The 19,003-nt window shown below is 37.6% G+C and overlaps 9 protein-coding genes across 9 annotated transcripts; 7 read left to right on the forward strand and 2 right to left on the reverse strand. All coding sequences in view use genetic code 12, as the record gives it.

Moving 5' to 3' along the window:
• Positions 1-374: 374 nt before the first annotated feature.
• Positions 375-2,012, forward strand: CORT_0A10890 (Dfg16 protein; the record flags this gene model as incomplete). Its single annotated transcript, XM_003866864.1, has 1 exon — positions 375-2,012. One exon carries the CDS (start codon positions 375-377, stop codon positions 2,010-2,012), a length of 1,638 nt encoding a protein of 545 aa, XP_003866912.1.
• Positions 2,013-2,794: 782 nt separating this feature from the next.
• CORT_0A10900 (Hsp78 hypothetical proteineat-shock protein) lies at positions 2,795-5,242 on the forward strand (the record flags this gene model as incomplete). The annotated part of the gene is made up of 1 exon (XM_003866865.1): positions 2,795-5,242. The coding sequence occupies one exon, from the start codon at positions 2,795-2,797 to the stop codon at positions 5,240-5,242; it is 2,448 nt and encodes an 815-aa protein (XP_003866913.1).
• Positions 5,243-5,570: 328 nt separating this feature from the next.
• CORT_0A10910 (Plc2 phosphatidylinositol (PtdIns)-specific phospholipase C (PI-PLC)) lies at positions 5,571-6,458 on the forward strand (the record flags this gene model as incomplete). Its single annotated transcript, XM_003866866.1, has 1 exon — positions 5,571-6,458. The coding sequence occupies one exon, from the start codon at positions 5,571-5,573 to the stop codon at positions 6,456-6,458; it is 888 nt and encodes a 295-aa protein (XP_003866914.1).
• A 141-nt stretch (positions 6,459-6,599) lies between these two features.
• On the forward strand, positions 6,600-8,063 carry CORT_0A10920 (She9 protein; the record flags this gene model as incomplete). Its single annotated transcript, XM_003866867.1, has 1 exon — positions 6,600-8,063. The coding sequence occupies one exon, from the start codon at positions 6,600-6,602 to the stop codon at positions 8,061-8,063; it is 1,464 nt and encodes a 487-aa protein (XP_003866915.1).
• A 247-nt stretch (positions 8,064-8,310) lies between these two features.
• CORT_0A10930 (Pr26 protein) lies at positions 8,311-9,486 on the forward strand (the record flags this gene model as incomplete). Its single annotated transcript, XM_003866868.1, has 1 exon — positions 8,311-9,486. One exon carries the CDS (start codon positions 8,311-8,313, stop codon positions 9,484-9,486), a length of 1,176 nt encoding a protein of 391 aa, XP_003866916.1.
• Positions 9,487-9,536: 50 nt separating this feature from the next.
• Positions 9,537-11,096, reverse strand: CORT_0A10940 (Smp3 mannosyltransferase of glycosylphosphatidylinositol (GPI) biosynthesis; the record flags this gene model as incomplete). The annotated part of the gene is made up of 1 exon (XM_003866869.1): positions 9,537-11,096. One exon carries the CDS (start codon positions 11,094-11,096, stop codon positions 9,537-9,539), a length of 1,560 nt encoding a protein of 519 aa, XP_003866917.1.
• A 929-nt stretch (positions 11,097-12,025) lies between these two features.
• Positions 12,026-13,135, forward strand: CORT_0A10950 (Idh2 mitochondrial NAD-isocitrate dehydrogenase subunit; the record flags this gene model as incomplete). Its single annotated transcript, XM_003866870.1, has 1 exon — positions 12,026-13,135. The coding sequence occupies one exon, from the start codon at positions 12,026-12,028 to the stop codon at positions 13,133-13,135; it is 1,110 nt and encodes a 369-aa protein (XP_003866918.1).
• Positions 13,136-13,195: 60 nt separating this feature from the next.
• Positions 13,196-13,900, reverse strand: CORT_0A10960 (Ade8 phosphoribosylglycinamide formyl-transferase; the record flags this gene model as incomplete). The annotated part of the gene is made up of 1 exon (XM_003866871.1): positions 13,196-13,900. One exon carries the CDS (start codon positions 13,898-13,900, stop codon positions 13,196-13,198), a length of 705 nt encoding a protein of 234 aa, XP_003866919.1.
• Positions 13,901-14,208: 308 nt separating this feature from the next.
• On the forward strand, positions 14,209-16,948 carry CORT_0A10970 (Eft2 Elongation Factor 2 (eEF2); the record flags this gene model as incomplete). Its single annotated transcript, XM_003866872.1, has 2 exons — positions 14,209-14,212; positions 14,424-16,948. The coding sequence occupies 2 exons, from the start codon at positions 14,209-14,211 to the stop codon at positions 16,946-16,948; spliced, it is 2,529 nt and encodes an 842-aa protein (XP_003866920.1).
• Between the last annotated feature and the right edge of the window lie 2,055 nt (positions 16,949-19,003).

Raw genomic sequence — 19,003 nt, forward strand, 5'->3', positions numbered from 1 at the left:
TAAGAATCCAATACCAAGAAATTAATTTCACACAGTACATTACAGATGACTATATATTACGATTTTGTTACACCATCAACGTAAACGCATATTGACATAGCATTTATGTCCAATGAGGTTGTATAAAAGTATCTATTGGAGACGACTAGCTACAAAACACTGCAATAGTAGAATCCCACAGTTTGAGAAATAGTGGACATTATACTTTACTTTGAGTAAAATTTTGTTACGAGGAGGACAACAAGAAGAAAAAGAAAATTAATTATTTTTCTTATGTATGGAAAAAGATTTGAAGGAGTACAGAGCCAAGCGTATTTGCACAACACAGGAGTATAAAAGAAAAGACGTTTTCCTCTTTTGCAAATGTCTCAGCTATGTCGTTTGAAAATTATATACCGCCTTTGGATCCCGCGATGGGGAATAACTCACTAATATATCTACTGCATAGCAATATACCCATAAACTGTTCGGTTTATTCTTTAACAAACGGCACTATAAAACTATTAAATCACTACAACCAAACATGGAACAATGCAACTAACCTTCATCAAATTCTACCAGCATATTTTATCACCAACTGTTCCATTCCACGTCTTATCGGGTTGGTGTCTCAACAAGAAAACTCAACTTCTCAGTATAATCAGAATAGTGTTCCACTAAAATTCGATGGGAGCCCATACAATGAACGAGACAACGGTGATACTTTTATTGCCCTTCTTTTCACATTATGTGGTTCGTGTGTGTCTTGCTGGATGTTAAGTTTACTACTATACTTGACTCAAAAGCATAGAAGAAAGCCGTGGTTGGCTCAAATCACAACAATATTTTATGCCATAGTTACCAGTGTATTACTTGATAGACTTACCAAAGCAGCTGAAGTCGAGTATTACGAAGACAACTTGGATATAATAAAACTAAATTGCAAACTTTACGACAATAATGTCTATCGAATATTGATGATTTTAACACAGGCCTTCACTATGCTGTCTTGGTTCCAAATTATTCAACGACTAGTACGACTGAAGTATAAGCTTATTACATCAATTATCAATTTTATAATTATGGGGTTGTATATTGCGATTTACGCATACTTTCAAGTAACATTTACCACAAGGGATTATATAACCCATGAAATGGAAGATTTCTCCGCATACCATCGTTGGGATATTGCATGTGTAACATTGAGACTTGTTGTTGCAATTTGGTTTCTTGGAGTTCTTGCATATTATACAACGGTTATGAAGAATCCACGTAAAATCTGTTACTCGAGGAAGTTGTTGCCTTTGGCTACATTAGTTTGGTTCTTCTTCATCTTGGACGTTGTCATTAATATACTTCATGTTTCATTGTTTAGATTGCGGTGGTTAGTGAGAACATGGTTAGTTCTCATTCCGTATTTGATTGAAATAATCTTGCTAACAACCATTTGGGAATGGATCTACAATATTTGGATTCTTGAAAAAAGGTATGAACTTATGAATGTTCTAGGAAGGAGAATTAGTTATGAAGATATTGTTAGTTTCAAAAATAATGATTCGGCAAAGAAAACTACCAAGCTTGATAATCTTTTGGATTGGATAATCAACAAGTTTACGGGACAAACAACAATCAATCATGTTGAAGAAAGATCGGATGATAGCCTAAAGGAGTATTTTACGCTGACTAACTCAGAAGGATCCGAAGAAAGGACAACCGCAATTCCCTTGCAAGATCGTGAATTTGAATTGCGTGAAATTCGATCGACGCAAGAAAGGATAGGAGATGCAGGTGCAACTCGCCAACAAAATCGTGCTGGACACGATGTAAGTAACGAAGCAACCACACAAACTGAAGATACTGACTCCAATCGTGTATCAATTCAGGATAGTGAGCACGACAGCCAAGTTGTTGATTTAGACGAGTATGATGATGAATATGTAAATGATTATGAAATGTGGAGTGACGAAGAAGAAGATGTAACACACACTATGGACGACAATAGGGGGCAGAAAAGTATCGACAGGGTTCAATAAAGAATTAATTGAAATTTGGCCATTATTTTTGCGGGTATATTACGGGTAGTTATTTTTTATTATGAATTGGAGGTTTATTTCGAACAACATTGTATAATTAGGAATATTATAGACTTTGTTTTACATTTACTGAGCATGTATTGTAGGCAGTGATTCATGTTATCCTCTCTACATTATTATCAAATATTGGCACCAAAGCTTCATAAATATCAAAAATTAAGGTAATTAACACATACAATGAAAACTATGCAATGTTAATTGGCCCTCTTGATACCAGTTGTAACCTGACTATCATCATAAAGTAAGACCTAAGTTGGCCTGGGCTATACACCGATAGTAATAGTGAAGAGTAGAACTAATATCTTCCATCGATCACGTGACCAGATGAAGAAATAAATTACTGGCATTAAAAAGAGCGTGATTTAAGAGGACAAACAGCCTATCCTCTAAAACTACCATTCAGTAGTGTAAAGGTTACCCCTGAACTCCTCTAAAGTAGTTACTGCTACTATATAAGCTCCAGATTTTGAGCGTGACTTTATTTTCCTCTTTGATAATTCGCTTGTGTTCCAGAAATTTCTTTGTGTTCTATGAACTTCTACTGACTCTAAAAATTCCATCATTTTTGTACCACCCCTTAACAATCTAGACATATCATTCATCTCCGTATTCAAGGACAATAAAAGAATACATTGCTATATATTTGATGAAATTTGCCAATTAATATTTTCAGCATTCTCCAAATATATACAGTTATTATTACACGATCGCTCTAATCAAAAATGTTATCATCGAAAATTACTAGAAATAGAGTACTAAGAACAGTTCCAAGTTTCCGCTTGACACAGACTTATTTGCCAGTTACAGCCAAATGTTTATCACAACCGCAATGTAAACAATCACCTCCACAGCAATCGCAGGCGACGGCAACTTCATTTATGTTGCTCCGTCACAACGTAGGTCATTTGCACCAAATCAGAGGGTTCCATTCATCAACCCCGAGGTCATTGCAGATGCAGCAAAACCCGGATGACCAGGATAATAGACCTGCATTGGAAAAGTATGGTACTGATTTAACGCAACTAGCAAAAGACGGTAAATTGGATCCAGTATTAGGACGTGATGAAGAAATTCGCCGTACAATACAGATATTATCGAGGAGAACTAAGAACAATCCAATATTAGTCGGGAAAGCAGGTGTCGGTAAAACAGCAATCATGGAGGGTTTGGCTCAACGTATCATCAAAGGAGAGGTTCCCGAGTCAATGAAAGACAAGCATATCATTACATTAGATTTGGCGGGAATCATTAGTGGCGCCAAGTTTAGAGGGGATTTTGAGAGCAAGTTGAAATCAATTTTGAAAGAAGTGGAAGACAAGCATGGTCAGGTTATTTTATTTATTGATGAATTCCATTTGTTGATGGGTTTAGGTAAAGCTGAAGGGTCGATTGATGCTAGCAACATGATCAAACCGGCATTAGCCAGGGGCCAATTGTCAATGTGTGGTGCCACTACTCTTGACGAGTACAGGAAATACGTTGAAAAAGATGCCGCTTTGGCTAGAAGGTTTTCTCCAGTTCAAGTCAGTGAACCTACTGTTGAAGATACGATATCCATTCTTAGAGGATTGAAGGAAAAATACGAAGTTCATCACGGTGTCAGAATCTTAGATTCAGCATTGGTTACAGCAGCAACGTATTCCAACAGATATATTACAGACAGATTTTTACCAGATAAAGCAATAGACTTAGTAGATGAAGCTAGTTCTACTTTGAGGTTACAACACGAATCGAGACCTGATGCAATAGCTAAGTTGGATCGACAAATTATGACTATTGAAATAGAATTAGAGTCCTTGAGGAAAGAGGAGGATCAGCTTTCTAAAGATAGAAGAATTAAGTTGGAGGAAGATTTGGAGGTCAAAAAGAAGGATCTCGATGAATTAACCAAACAATGGGAGTCTGAGAAGAAAGTCATTGACGACGTAAAGGAGGCTAAATCGAAATTGGAAGAGGCTAGGCACGAGTTAGACCTGAGCCAGAGAGATGGAGATTATGCTACTGCCTCGAGGATACAATACGCTGTAATTCCTGAGTTACAATCTAAATTGCTCAAGTTGACTCAGTCAGAACAAGCTTCCAGATCCAGTACCCTTCTACATGACTCGGTAACATCAGATGATATTGCTGGGGTTATATCCAAAATGACTGGAATTCCTGTTAGTAGCTTATTGAAAGGTGATAAGGACAAGCTTTTGGATATGGAAGTCATTTTGAAACAAGAAGTTGTTGGTCAAGACGAAGCTATTCATGCTGTTTCGGATGCAGTGAGATTGCAAAGGGCTGGTTTAACAAACGAGAACAGACCAATTGCTTCATTTATGTTCCTTGGTCCAACAGGTTGTGGTAAGACCGCTTTAACCAAAGCCTTGGCAGGGTTTCTTTTCAATGATGAAAATGCCATCGTGAGATTTGATATGTCGGAATTCCAAGAAAAGCATTCAATCTCGAGATTACTTTCTGCGCCACCAGGTTATGTTGGTTATGAAGAAGGAGGTGAGTTGACAGAAGCCGTTAGAAGAAAACCATACAGTATAGTATTGTTTGATGAATTTGAAAAAGCACATCCAGATATCGCCAAAGTGTTGTTGCAGGTTTTGGATGAAGGTTCATTGACAGATTCACATGGTACGAAAGTAAGTTTCAAAAACACAATTATCATAATGACTTCGAATATTGGTCAAGATATTTTGTTAAATGACAAGAACACGCATGAAGATGGACATATCAATAAAGAGGTTAAGCAACAAGTGTTGGATAACTTGAAACACCATTATCCACCTGAATTTTTGAACCGTTTGGACGACACATTAGTGTTTAATAGATTATCTAAGAAGTCATTGAAGGATATTTTGGATATCAGATTGCGCGAGATTGACGACCGTTTGTTGGATAAACGTATCGTATTGGAATTGACCCAACCGGCCAAAGACGCATTGATTGAACAAGGATACAGTCCGATTTATGGTGCAAGACCATTGAATAGAGTCATCCAAAAGAAATTATTGAACCCACTTGCTATGCTTATGTTGAAAGGACAAATTCAAGAAGGTGAGGTTGCCAAGGTTGAAGTGAAGAATAAGGATATCTATGTTGTGCCAAACCATAGCGAGGAATCTGTAATAAAGGAAGAGGAGGACTATTATAAGAGGAAGGAAAAGAATGAATAGGTAGTTAGAGAAAATTAGGTTAGATAAATGGACTGTCATTGCGTTAAATTGTAAGATGGGTCTGAGGGCTGATATAGCCAATAGTTTCAGCATCGTCTTGTCTCTGTTCTTGACGGACCCCTTCTCCATCCGACGCGGCGGAGTAGACTTTGTAGACCGTTACTAATTATGTAATCGACTGTTACACAAAACTATCTAAAATGGAACCCTTATTGTATACGGAATTTCACTTGAAGGTCGACAAAAAAATTTCATCCCGTGTATTTAAGGGGAAGTAATTCCTTCTCGATTGTTCATAACTAATTTACTCTCACAGCTAACTTTCACAATGGTTAATTACAAAAATTGGATTGGAGAGATCAACGACGATACTAAGATCTCAAAGTTGTCAATTCCTGGTACTCACAATTCTGCAGCTTGTCACACTGCTTTACCATCAGTACAATGTCAAGGCGCTAGTGTCACTGAGCAATTGGAACACGGTGTTAGATTCCTTGATATTAGAGTGGGTAAGTTATTCGTTGGTGATAACAAAAAGGATTTGCAGGTCATTCATGGAAAATTTCCAGTCAAGATCCCATTTCCTTTGAAATTGACTGAGGTATTGGATGAAGTTTATACCTTTCTTGAACACAACAGAAGCGAAACAGTTATTGTTTCTCTCAAACAAGAAGGTTCTGACGACTGGGACAACCAGCATGACGAATTCGGTAAATTGATCTGGGACCACTACGTCAATCCAAACAAGGACAGATGGTACTTGAACACGGATATTCCAAGAGTTAGAGACGCTCGTGGTAAAGCTTTGTTATTCAGAAGATTTGGTGTTCAAGATGAGAACTTGAGACGCCAATTTGGTTTCGGTGCATCATCGTGGTCATACAACACCACCAATGACGATCGTGGATCTTTTGTTGTGCAAGATTTTTGTGAAGTGCAATCTGCTGACGACTTGCCAAAGAAAATCCAATACGTCAAAGATTTGGCTAAAAGGGCACAAGATTATACAAACAGCCATGATGATAAGTTGTTTCTCAACTTTACATCTGGTTCTAACTTTTTTGACAAGAATTGTTGGCCAGAGCCAATTTCCCAAGCCATGATTAAAGGTAACATTCAAGAAACTTTCCAGAAGGGTGTGGGAATTATTGTTTTGGATTATGCCGAGGCTGATAACTGGAAAATGGTTAAAGAATTGACCGATACAAACTTTTAGTAGGTACATCTAATTAAGCAGATTGTATTGCAATAGTGAGATGTAAATTTCGTATCTCTGAAAATCCCGTGGATCTATTCTCGCTTGTAGAAAATATTGCAAGTCCAATTATCGGCTTTGAAAGTGATCCAACTGCACACAATGTTTCTGTGTATAAGGGCCACTAGAGTACTATTACGACGCCCGCTTTTTGTCACATCTATACGTCTACAGTCGAAGAAACCAGACTACCTATCAAATATCAATGATGAAAAATTGCGCAAGATAATTGAAGGCACCAATCTCGGCCAGGAATCAAAACAAAAGAAGATCGAGGAGGAACGAATGAAATTGGAAAAGGAGAGGGAAGTTTCGAGAAAGTTGAAGGAAAAGGAACAGGAGGAGGAAGAAAAGAAAAAGAGAGATGAGCGTAAGTCAGAACTTGCAAAGGCCAATAAAAAACACGAAGCAGATTTCAGTACTACAGATTCTGGACAGCTTCGAGGGGTTGACGAGGAATTCCACGAAAAGACTGTGAAAAGTGAGGAAAACGATAAGGAAGAGAACCTAAGAGTAGAGAATAAAATAATTGCTAGTACAGAGGATGCAGCCGATGAATCAGACATACCAAATTTAGCCAAAGAAATAAATGAAACTATTCAAGAGGAGATTGGAGACTTGCCCTCTCAAAAAGCAAAACAACAAAGTCCAATTACGAAAAAGATATCCCACTATTTGGACTCGGCTCATGATACAATACTCACTGTGACCAGGGCGTTGAATGATGTCACTGGCTACTCTGCAATAGAACGGTTGAAAAAATCTATTCAAGAACAAGAAGAAGACTTAAAGAAGGCTAAAGAAGAGGTTAAAAAGTGTAAACAGGAGTATGGTGAGGCGATACAGAAACGATCGCATTCACAACGAGAAGTTAACGAACTATTAACAAGAAAGCATAATTGGTCGCTGCAAGATTTGGAAAGATTTACTGAATTGTACCGTAATGATCACCAAAATGAAAATAATGAACAAGAGTGTGAACAGAAATTGCAAGATGCTGAGCTGAAGGTTGATGGAATTCAACTTAAGTTAACACAACTGATATTGACGAGGTACCATGAAGAACAAATCTGGTCGGATAAGATCAGAAGGTCATCCACTTGGGGTACATGGGTATTGATGGGACTAAACGTCTTGTTGTTTGTTATTGCCACCTTTTTTGTTGAACCATGGAAAAGGGCGAAATTAGTGAGGGGATTTGAAGATAAAGTCAAAAATGTGTTGGTTGGCATCAGTCAACAAAATAAACAGATATTGGAGCCAATTATAGAACAATTAGAACAAGCAGACGGTGATGTTAGCAAACAAAGTGAAGATCAATCGAAGTCGAGTGTCAAGGAGACTGTACATGAAACCACTGGCGCCGGATCTCTGGATTATCATCTTCAACTACTCAAGGGCAAATGGTCAAGCTTCAAAGATGCATGTGTACGCAATTACCGGGCGATTATATCACCTCAGGTAAAGTCGTTACAACTAGACAAATTTGAATTTGGAATATATACGATGGTAATAAGTGTCCTAGCTTGTAGTCTAGGTTCGATTGTCACTCTACTTTGTAAATAGATGATTATAGACGTGGCAAAAAGTTGTATCACACAAACAACCTATCCATAAACTGATTGAGGCTTGATCGAAGTACACTCAACCAGTCATCCTTCTTTTCTTCGTAGCCTAATATTTGACATCCGCACGACACACAAATTTTGGTGCATAAAAACCACTTTGTCGCACTACACAATTTCTTCAACACTTGAGATTTGCCACTACTTTGCACTGTTCCAACTCATCCCACTATCCAGCACAACTAAAGATGACCAGTATCGACGGGAACCCTGATATATTCTTGCGCCATAAAGCTCTATTGAAAGAGCTCAACTTGATCAAGATACAAGAAGAATACATAAAAGATGAGCAACGTCACTTGAAACGAGAATTGATTCGAGCACAAGAAGAAGTCAAAAGAATTAAATCAGTGCCTTTAGTAATTGGTCAATTCTTGGAACCTATAGATGAAAATACCGGTATTGTTTCATCAACGACTGGATCAAACTACGTAGTGCGTATTTTATCCACTTTGGATCGTGAATTGTTGAAACCATCATCGTCTGTTGCATTACATCGTCATTCCAATGCATTGGTTGATATTTTACCTCCAGAAGCAGACTCTTCTATTTCCATTGTTGGAGAAAACGAAAAGCCCGATGTGACGTATGCCGATATTGGTGGTCTAGATATGCAAAAGCAAGAAATTGTCGAATCAGTGGAGTTGCCATTAGAGCAATCGCATTTGTATAGTCAAATTGGTATAGACCCTCCACGAGGTGTATTGTTATATGGTCCACCAGGAACTGGTAAGACGATGTTGGTTAAAGCTGTTGCCAATGCTACAAAGGCTTCATTTATAAGAATCAATGGTTCCGAGTTTGTTCAAAAATATCTCGGTGAAGGTCCGAGAATGGTTAGAGATGTATTCAGATTAGCTAGAGAGAATTCACCAGCAATAATTTTCATTGATGAGATAGATGCAATTGCGACAAAAAGATTTGATGCCCAAACTGGTGCTGATCGTGAAGTTCAAAGAATCTTGTTGGAATTGTTAAACCAAATGGATGGGTTTGACCAAACGTCAAATGTCAAGGTTATTATGGCAACTAATAGAGCCGATACGTTGGATCCTGCGTTGTTGAGGCCGGGTAGATTGGACAGAAAGATTGAATTTCCAAACTTGAAGGATAGAAGGGAAAGAAGGTTGATATTCACCACTATCGCATCAAAGATGTCCTTGGCTCCAGAAGTCGACTTGGACTCGCTTATAATAAGAAATGATCCGTTATCAGGTGCCGTGATAGCGGCCATCATGCAAGAAGCTGGTTTGAGAGCGGTGAGAAAAAATAGATATATGATTTTACAAAGTGATTTGGAAGAGGCATACAGTTCACAAGTCAAGACAGGAACTGAGCATGACAAATTTGAGTTCTATAAATAATATATATATAATATACAGTTGTCTTTGTGGAAAAAATTGAAACCCCTGATTTATAGAATTAGTTCATACATGCCCAAGCCTAGCTGAAAATTGCGCCAGTCTAAATGATCTAAATCGATATGATATGTGTAATTGTAAACTGGTTTGAAGCGACTATCATTGAAATTATGAAATGAAGCAATCGGAGTGATCAAATACACTGGCTCCTCTCTTTTATACAATGAAGCCTCGACTTGTTCTAAGTCCAGCCCCATCGCATCAATTATAATATAGTCTTTGTCATATCTTTTGACTCCATCTAACGAGGTTGTTTCAACAGAATGACTTCCCAACAACCAAGGTGGAGGGGAGTAGGTGTGCCACCAAATTTGAGTGCCTTTCAATTCGTTTTCACGTATGTAGCTTAATATAGGAACGACTCCACCTTGATGAAACACACCCATTAATAAGGACATAGTTAAGTTGAATAAATACCACACATAGATCAAGTAAGGTGAGACCCATTTTTGGGTCAAATCAAAACAACAGCAGCACAATGGTAAAATAGGAATAAGAAATCGAAGCTCTTGATGTGGAATCAACGAAAGAAATAAGAGACCGCTTGTAACTGATAAAAATGGGGTTGTTTTCCAATACCTTTTCGAAATGAAGGATAATATGCCTGGACCGAGTATCTGGGGTAAATTAACAAGTACATGTGTGTACAAAGGGTGTAGACCGTGTAGCTCCAAATTATCCACATTCACGTTATAAAGTAAATTGTTCAATGGTGTGACGACAAAATCTTTTGACTGATACATCCAAGTGTCGAATAGTACAAATGCAATGGATGGAATAATAAATCCCAACACCAAAAGTATTACCGATGGCAAATGACTGACAATGTAAGTTAGTACAAACCAACCAGGAAGAATCAAGAATGCCGGAAATGTAATTCTATTGAATACACCAATTGACACCAACATTCCCAACACAAACAAGGAGGTGGTTTTTTTTACACCATGTAAATCTGGATGCTCTTGAATATATCTCAAGTCATCAACGATATAAATAGTAGACACCAACAACAATGTCTCGATACTATTTGAAAACAAATGGTTTTGGAACACCAACGTTACAAATGAAGTCAGTGTGAAAAATACAGCCTTAATTCGTTCATGTTTCACTGGTAACATCCAATACAAGCAAAAATCCGTAACCAACCAACTAAGAAGACAATTTTGTAATCGAAGTATATACCAAATCTGTATTGGAGACAACTCCAAGTTAAGGCTTTTGATGAAGTACAATATAGGACCATATATGATATACAATGGACTATAACTCCTTGCGGGTGCAGGATTTTCAAATTCCCAAGGTATATTCGTTTCAAAACCAAGTATCTTGTTTGTAAGAACTTCTAGGGACTGAAAATGTTCATCGGGGTGTATGTATGAGTTTGATAATGTAAAGACAATTCGCAATGGAATGGTTAATAGGTAGATATTTCTCCAGTTGATGATATTTATCATGTCTATTTTCCAGACTAGATTCAAGAATGTGTTTTTTTTCTCAGACGCGTTTCGTATTAAGGTGGTTAGGAGATACATATTCACATCCATCGAAAGCATAAACTTGATGCTATGTAGGTAATTTGGTGTCAATATTCATCCGATCGGCTTGGGACAACAAGAGGCACGATCATGGTTCGATTGCGTGAGCAGGATTCTTGATGTGTTTGTTCAGTTACTGTATGGAGCTCTACAGGTCCAAACCTTGCATAGAAAATAAGGTTTCTCCTTTAGTCATTGTGTGACTCTTGATATAATCAAGAGATGTTACTGCTGTTTACATACTGCTTCTGGGCTTGGCTGACATTGAGCAAAACAAAGTTTTCAAAGAAATAAAATCCATCTTTTGTTCAATTGCTTGGTGCCATAACTAGGAATGTTCCTTACAAAATTGTCTACTTCTATTCCTCAAAACTGAACTTCTTTTGTTGAGTGTATTTGAGCTTTCCATGGATATGAACCCTATTCCGACAGTTTATCCGGTAGCTTTCGGAGTTTTTTTTTGTATTTGCACTACATTTAATATTTCTCTTCTGCATCAATTAAAAAAATCGAGTCCGAAAAATTGACAAAACTTGGAAATGGTCACAAAGGGGAAATTCATCATTTTAATTGGATGAGAGAGAGCAAGACTTTATAACTCCGAGGTAGAGGATTAGTAGACGGTTGAATCGATATGAGAGCAGTATATTAACTGCTTCAATAAATGCAATCTCCACTACTAAGCCATAACGCATACATTAAATAATCCAGGTGTAAGTAGATGTATTCTACCACATTAATCTGATCTTTCGGTACTACAATCTTTGTTCTATTGTGCTACTACATCGTGGAAGAAAAAAAAATATTAAAGGATTTAAAAGTTTAAACTGTTCATCAAAGAGAGCCAAAAGAAAAAAAATCTCATTGAATTCACCATTTCATCTTGAGATATTTTCATCCAATTTCCCTAAATTCAACCTCCAAATTTATTCACATAAACAGAAGCAATGTTGAGACAAATTGCTAAATCTATTCCACTTAGATCAGTTACTGGTCCATCATTAACTAGATCATTCATCGCTGGTCAATTTACCGGTAAAAGAAAGGAGAACGGTAATTACACCGTTACTTTGATTGAGGGTGATGGTATTGGTCCAGAAATTTCACAAGCAGTTAAAGATATTTACGCTGCTGCTAATGTTCCAATTGAATGGGAACCAGTTGATGTCACTCCATTATTGATTGATGGAAAAACTACTTTACCACAAGAAGCCGTTGATTCAGTAAATAGAAACTTGGTTGCTTTGAAAGGTCCTTTGGCTACACCAGTTGGTAAGGGCCACACATCAATGAACTTGACTTTAAGAAGAACTTTCAACTTATTTGCCAACGTCAGACCATGTAAATCTATTGTTGGTTACGACACTCCATACAAGAATGTTGATACCGTTTTGATTAGAGAAAATACCGAGGGTGAGTACTCTGGTATTGAACACACCATTGTCCCAGGTGTCGTTCAGTCAATCAAATTAATTACCAAACCTGCATCTGAAAAAGTTATTAGATACGCTTTTGAATACGCCAAATCAATCAACAAACCTCATGTTGTTGTTGTTCACAAGGCTTCAATCATGAAATTGTCTGATGGTTTGTTTGTCAACACTGCTAAAGAAGTTGCCCAAGAATACCCAGATGTCAAATTGGGATTTGAATTATTGGACAACACTTCATTGAGATTAACTCAAGACCCAGGTTTGTACAAGGATGTTGTTATGGTTATGCCTAATTTGTATGGTGATATCATGTCAGATTTGTCTTCTGGTTTGATTGGTGGTTTAGGTTTGACTCCGTCCGGTAATATGGGTAACACTGTTTCTATTTTCGAAGCTGTCCATGGTTCTGCTCCAGACATTGCTGGTAAGGGATTGGCTAACCCAACTGCTTTGTTATTGTCATCATGTATGATGTTGAGACACATGTCCTTGAACAGTGATGCTGAAAAGATTGAAACTGCTGTCTTGAAGACTATTGCTTCTGGTCCAGAAAACAGAACTGGTGACTTGAAGGGTACTGCCACTACTCAACGTTTTACTGAAGAAGTTATCAAGAACTTGTAAGTTTTGCAAACGTGAATAATTTATTTAGACACATGGATACAATCTATTTACAGAGCATAACTATAGAATGAGTTTATCTAGCTTCTTTGTCAATATCAACTCTTCCAATATCTTGTTGGTGCCTTCAACAATAGCTACATGTTCCACTTTATGTACTCTTTCCTCGTATTCTTCCAACGGTTCGCCCTTCTTTAACTCTAATTTCTTAACCAATATAGGTTCACCACGATCAACCTCGGCAATAACTTTGTGGATCATAACTCCTCCTTCGGTAATTTCGCCATCTTGACCGGCTTTCCAACAACGATCAATGGCATGTGTACCATCAAAAGCACCAGGTAAAGCTGGGTGTAGATTTATGATAGTGATTCCTGCCTCCTCCAATGGTTTCAATACTGATGGGGCTAAAATCAACATCCAGCCTGCGCAAACAATTAAATCAGGCTTGGTGTATTCTTCATCCTCTTTAGATTTGTCAACCGACCCATAGATCAAAAGATTGGCCAAGTCGATGTTAAACTGCTCTCTTTTTGCCTTCCTCTCATCGGTTGCCTCCTTGGGAATACCTTTATAGTAATCTTTTAACGCATGAACTTTGGTTGGAATCTTACTCTTCTCAGCTCTTGTTAAACCGTAAGCAGTGCTTGATGATGAGACGACTTGGGTTATTTCACCGTTGGGTAAATTGCCATCATTTTGTGCATCTATTAAAGCTTGTAAATTTGTACCTGAGCCTGATATCAATACAGTGATATTCAATGGCATCCTTAGTAGAAGAGAAGCAATTCACTCAGCGGCTCAATTTAATTTATTTGATTGATATTGACTCCGCTCTATAAAGTCGTGTCGTGATAACTACTCTTTTGACATTTGTTCTCCTCAAAGGGTAGTGTACCCATTAATAACTACAATATAAACCAAAGTGAAATTTTTTTTCTTAACCATCGGTACACTACCATTCACAGAATAGGCATTCGATGTCACTTAAAATTTTTTTCTTCTCATTTAACATAACCTTTTTCCCCCCCTTCCCAACAACTCATTGGATTTAACACCATAATAAAAACTACAAGATGGGTATGTTTTGAGAATAGCAAGACATTGGACCACAGGGGCTTTAACTTTACATCGATTGAGTCTCGACAGGAACTAGAGTCGAAGAGCGTGATGTGATTCCCATAAACCATGTGGCTAATCATTGATGAAAAATTTTTTTTGCTCCCAAATTTTTTCCAATTCGATGATGGATTGTCTGATTGATTGACAAAATACTAACTAACACATGTAGTTGCTTTCACTATTGAACAAATCCGTGACTTGATGGACAAGGTTACCAATGTGCGTAACATGTCCGTCATTGCTCACGTCGATCACGGTAAATCTACTTTGACCGATTCATTGGTCCAAAAGGCCGGTATTATTTCAGCTGGTAAGGCTGGTGAAGCCAGATTTATGGATACCAGAAAGGATGAACAAGAAAGAGGTATCACCATCAAATCTACTGCTATCTCATTGTATGCTGGTATGACCGATGAAGATGTTAAGGACATTAAACAAAAGACTGAAGGTAACTCATTTTTGATTAACTTGATTGATTCCCCAGGTCACGTTGATTTCTCATCAGAAGTCACTGCTGCTTTGAGAGTCACTGATGGTGCTTTGGTTGTCGTTGATACCGTTGAAGGTGTCTGTGTCCAAACCGAAACTGTCTTGAGACAAGCTTTGGGTGAAAGAATTAAGCCAGTTGTTATCATCAACAAGGTTGATAGAGCTTTGTTGGAATTGCAAGTCACCAAGGAAGATTTGTACCAATCTTTTGCCAGAACTGTTGAATCCGTTAACGTTATCATTTCCACTTACGTTGACCCAGTTTTGGGTGACGCTCAAGTTTTCCCAGACAAGGGAACTGTTGCTTTCGGTTCCGGTTTGCACGGTTGGGCTTTCACTGTTAGACAATTTGCTACCAAGTACTCCAAGAAGTTCGGTGTTGACAGATCAAAGATGATGGAAAGATTGTGGGGAGACTCATACTTTAACCCAAAGACCAAGAAATGGACCAACAAAGACAAGGATGCTGATGGAAAACCATTGGAAAGAGCTTTCAACATGTTTGTTTTGGACCCAATCTTCAGATTGTTCGGTGCCATCATGAACTTCAAAAAGGATGAAATTCCAGTTTTGTTGGAAAAATTGGAAATCAACTTGAAATCTGATGAAAAAGAATTGGAAGGTAAAGCTTTGTTGAAGGTTGTTATGAGAAAATTCTTGCCAGCTGCCGATGCTTTGTTGGAAATGATTGTCTTGCACTTGCCATCTCCAGTCACTGCTCAACACTACAGAGCTGAAACTTTGTACGAAGGTCCATCTGACGATGCTATTTGTAACGCTATCAGAAACTGTGACCCTAAAGCTGACTTGATGTTGTACGTCTCCAAGATGGTTCCAACCTCCGATAAAGGTAGATTCTACGCCTTCGGTAGAGTTTTTGCTGGTACGGTCAAGTCTGGTCAAAAAGTTAGAATTCAAGGTCCAAACTATCAAGTTGGTAAGAAAGAAGATTTATTCATCAAATCTATTCAAAGAACCGTTTTGATGATGGGAAGAAACGTCGAACAAATTGATGACTGTCCAGCTGGTAACATTGTTGGTTTAGTTGGTATTGATCAATTCTTGTTGAAATCAGGTACCATCACCACCAACGAGTCCGCTCACAACTTGAAGGTTATGAAATTCTCAGTCTCCCCAGTTGTGCAAGTTGCTGTTGAAGTTAAGAATGCTAACGATTTGCCAAAATTGGTTGAAGGTTTGAAGAGATTGTCCAAATCAGATCCATGTGTTTTGACCTCCATGAACGAATCCGGTGAACACATTGTTGCTGCCACTGGTGAATTGCACTTGGAAATCTGTTTGTCCGATTTGGAAAATGACCACGCTGGTGTCCCAATTAGAGTCTCACCACCAGTCGTTTCTTACAGAGAAACTGTTGAAGCTGAATCATCAATGGTTGCTTTGTCCAAATCACCAAACAAGCATAACAGAATCTATGTTAAAGCTCAACCAATTGACGAAGAAGTTTCATTGGATATTGAAAATGGTGTTATTAACCCAAGAGATGATTTCAAGGCTAGAGCCAGAATCTTGGCTGACAAGCACGGTTGGGATGTCACTGATGCCAGAAAGATTTGGTGTTTCGGTCCAGATGGTAACGGTCCTAACTTGGTTGTTGATCAAACTAAAGCCGTTCAATACTTGAACGAAATCAAAGATTCTGTCGTTGCCGCTTTCCAATGGGCTACCAAAGAAGGTCCAATCTTTGGTGAAAACTGTAGATCAGTTAGAATTAACATCTTGGATGTTACCTTGCATGCTGATGCTATTCACAGAGGTGGTGGTCAAATCATTCCAACTATGAGAAGGGTTACCTACGCTTCTATGTTGTTGGCTGAACCAGCTATCCAAGAACCAGTCTTTTTGGTTGAAATCCAATGTCCAGAAAACGCCATTGGTGGTATCTACTCAGTCTTGAACAAGAAGAGAGGTCAAGTTATCTCTGAAGAACAAAGACCAGGTACTCCATTGTTCACTGTCAAGGCTTACTTGCCAGTTAACGAATCTTTCGGTTTCACTGGTGAATTGAGACAAGCTACTGGTGGTCAAGCTTTCCCACAATTGATCTTTGATCATTGGTCTATCTTGAATGGTGACGTTAAGGACCCATCATCCAAACCAGGTTTGATTGTCAAGGAAAAGAGAGAAAGACAAGGTTTGAAACCAGAAGTTCCAGACTACACCGAATACTACGATAAATTGTAAGCTTTACAAAAGGCGTGTGTATTTATCAACCTTTTATTTAGTTTGTCTATTAAAATAAAGAGGTATACGTGAAAGAAATGTACTTGAGGGTGTAGAGTGAGGATAAACCTAAAGTTGGAATTTTGAATGTAGATAGGGCGAAACTAAAGAAATTGTAGTGTTTGTAGCCGCACCACTAGTTCAGGTACAACTCATCCCAGACCTGTACCTCATAATAACAATGCAACCATAGTCTTGAGAGCAGAGGACTGATCGCTTGTCTCTTTGGTTAGCTGTGTCGGCAATATAAGGTGTAATCAATGTACAATTGCTAAAAATAGCTTAATAATTGGGCTCAAACTACGAAAGGAAAGTACCAAACTACGTGGATTCCTGAGTAAGATAGAGTAGCTATCGCTTTGGGAGTAGGTTGGGATTTGTGCCATTATGCTCTTAGGGCGCCTTGTGTTGTTGGTGTTGGTGTATGATACCAATACCCATTTGATGTACTTTAGTTCCGATATGAGGCTGTCAAATTTCAAGATTTATTCTTGAGGGAATATCGGAATTAAAATTTTTTTACCGTCTGATTTGACACTACACTAAATACTTTTCGGTATTGTTTTCGGTCACATGTTTCTATTGCTTTGATCGTATTCACTTGGTGAAATGGTTACGAGACCAAATAAGGGAACATTGGCAAGTAATTCTCTCGAAGTCGTATGATCCATCCTCAAAATTCTACAAATAGCATAAATTCGAAGTAGTAATGTATCCTCGAAAAACACACGTTTGGATGTGAACCAGCGTGTTCAGTACGTTAATGAAACATTCTATTGACGATGAAGATGATAAAATTAACGATTGTATCGTATAGGCCGGTTTTAATAATTTCCTTAAAGGGGTGCTCTAATTGGTACCCCCAAAATAAGTTCTTACACATATATTAAAAGGATAATGTCAAGAAAAAGTGTAATTTAAACCCTTTTGTGTTAGATGGTGAATGAAAAAGGTTATTGTTATACTTCGGCATTTATTACCGAGACGCGGAACTCGGTGAGAAAAGTCTAGAACAGTCAAAGCTACAAATGTTGCTATTCACGTGGAACAGAATTGTTTCCTGAGAAAAAGAATCAAAGTTCATTGATGCAATGCAGAAATGAAACCAAAATTAATATAGAACTTATGATTGTTTGTAACTATTGTTGAACGGCTACTCGTATTGAAAATGGTCAATGAAATTGAATGACAAATTTTTCGGATGTTATGGATAAATTAAAAAAAAAAATGTAAAAATATATTCCACAATTGTCGCAAAATGTAGGTCCAGCCAATTATATAGACGTAGAATATGGTTCTCAAGTTTATAGCGTTTAGGCATCAAAGTATCACTTTGTTACAATGGGGTCATATACAAAACGTAGAATACAACGTAAAAGTGTACGCTTTTCAGTTTAGACGTACAAAAGTGCGCCAAAGAATTGTTTCTATGTTCACCCAAATGAGGTTGTTATTTTTGACATGAGAAGTAAGTTAGAATATTACCCTTTCCAGTGTGGATTATTTAGTATCGATCCTATTTGAGAAAGCTGTTTTGGAAAGCATATATGGCGTGCATAATACATGAACGGGATTGTTTTTTGCGCTGTTTTTTCTTCAATAAAACTTAGCTCGAACAATGGTTTTGCTTTTGTATGTACCAAAATTTTAGGCCGAAAGGGCTACTAAAAGCTAAATACAATCAAAGTAGTGAATGAGTTAAATTGTTTTCAAGTCATTTCTTTGTGTAAAGTTGTATGTAATTTAAATTCTTTCTTTATAGTAAACGAGTACAAAAGTAGCAAAACAATAGGAAGCAAAAGTAAAATGGTTCTTTTTAGTAATATACTTCTACGCATCATGCTTTATACAATTTATATATATAATGGTTTAGTAATACCCATTCTTTTATTCTTCATCTCAACTTTTTCCAACCACCTTATATGTCGACTAATCCATCTGGTTCACTATTACTCATACCAGTTTATCACCTTAACATCTGATAAACACTTAATTATACTGTTTTAATTTTTCTTG

This window comes from Candida orthopsilosis (genome assembly GCF_000315875.1).
Source record: "Candida orthopsilosis Co 90-125, chromosome 1 draft sequence".
NCBI classification, from domain to species: domain Eukaryota; kingdom Fungi; phylum Ascomycota; class Pichiomycetes; order Serinales; family Debaryomycetaceae; genus Lodderomyces; species Lodderomyces orthopsilosis.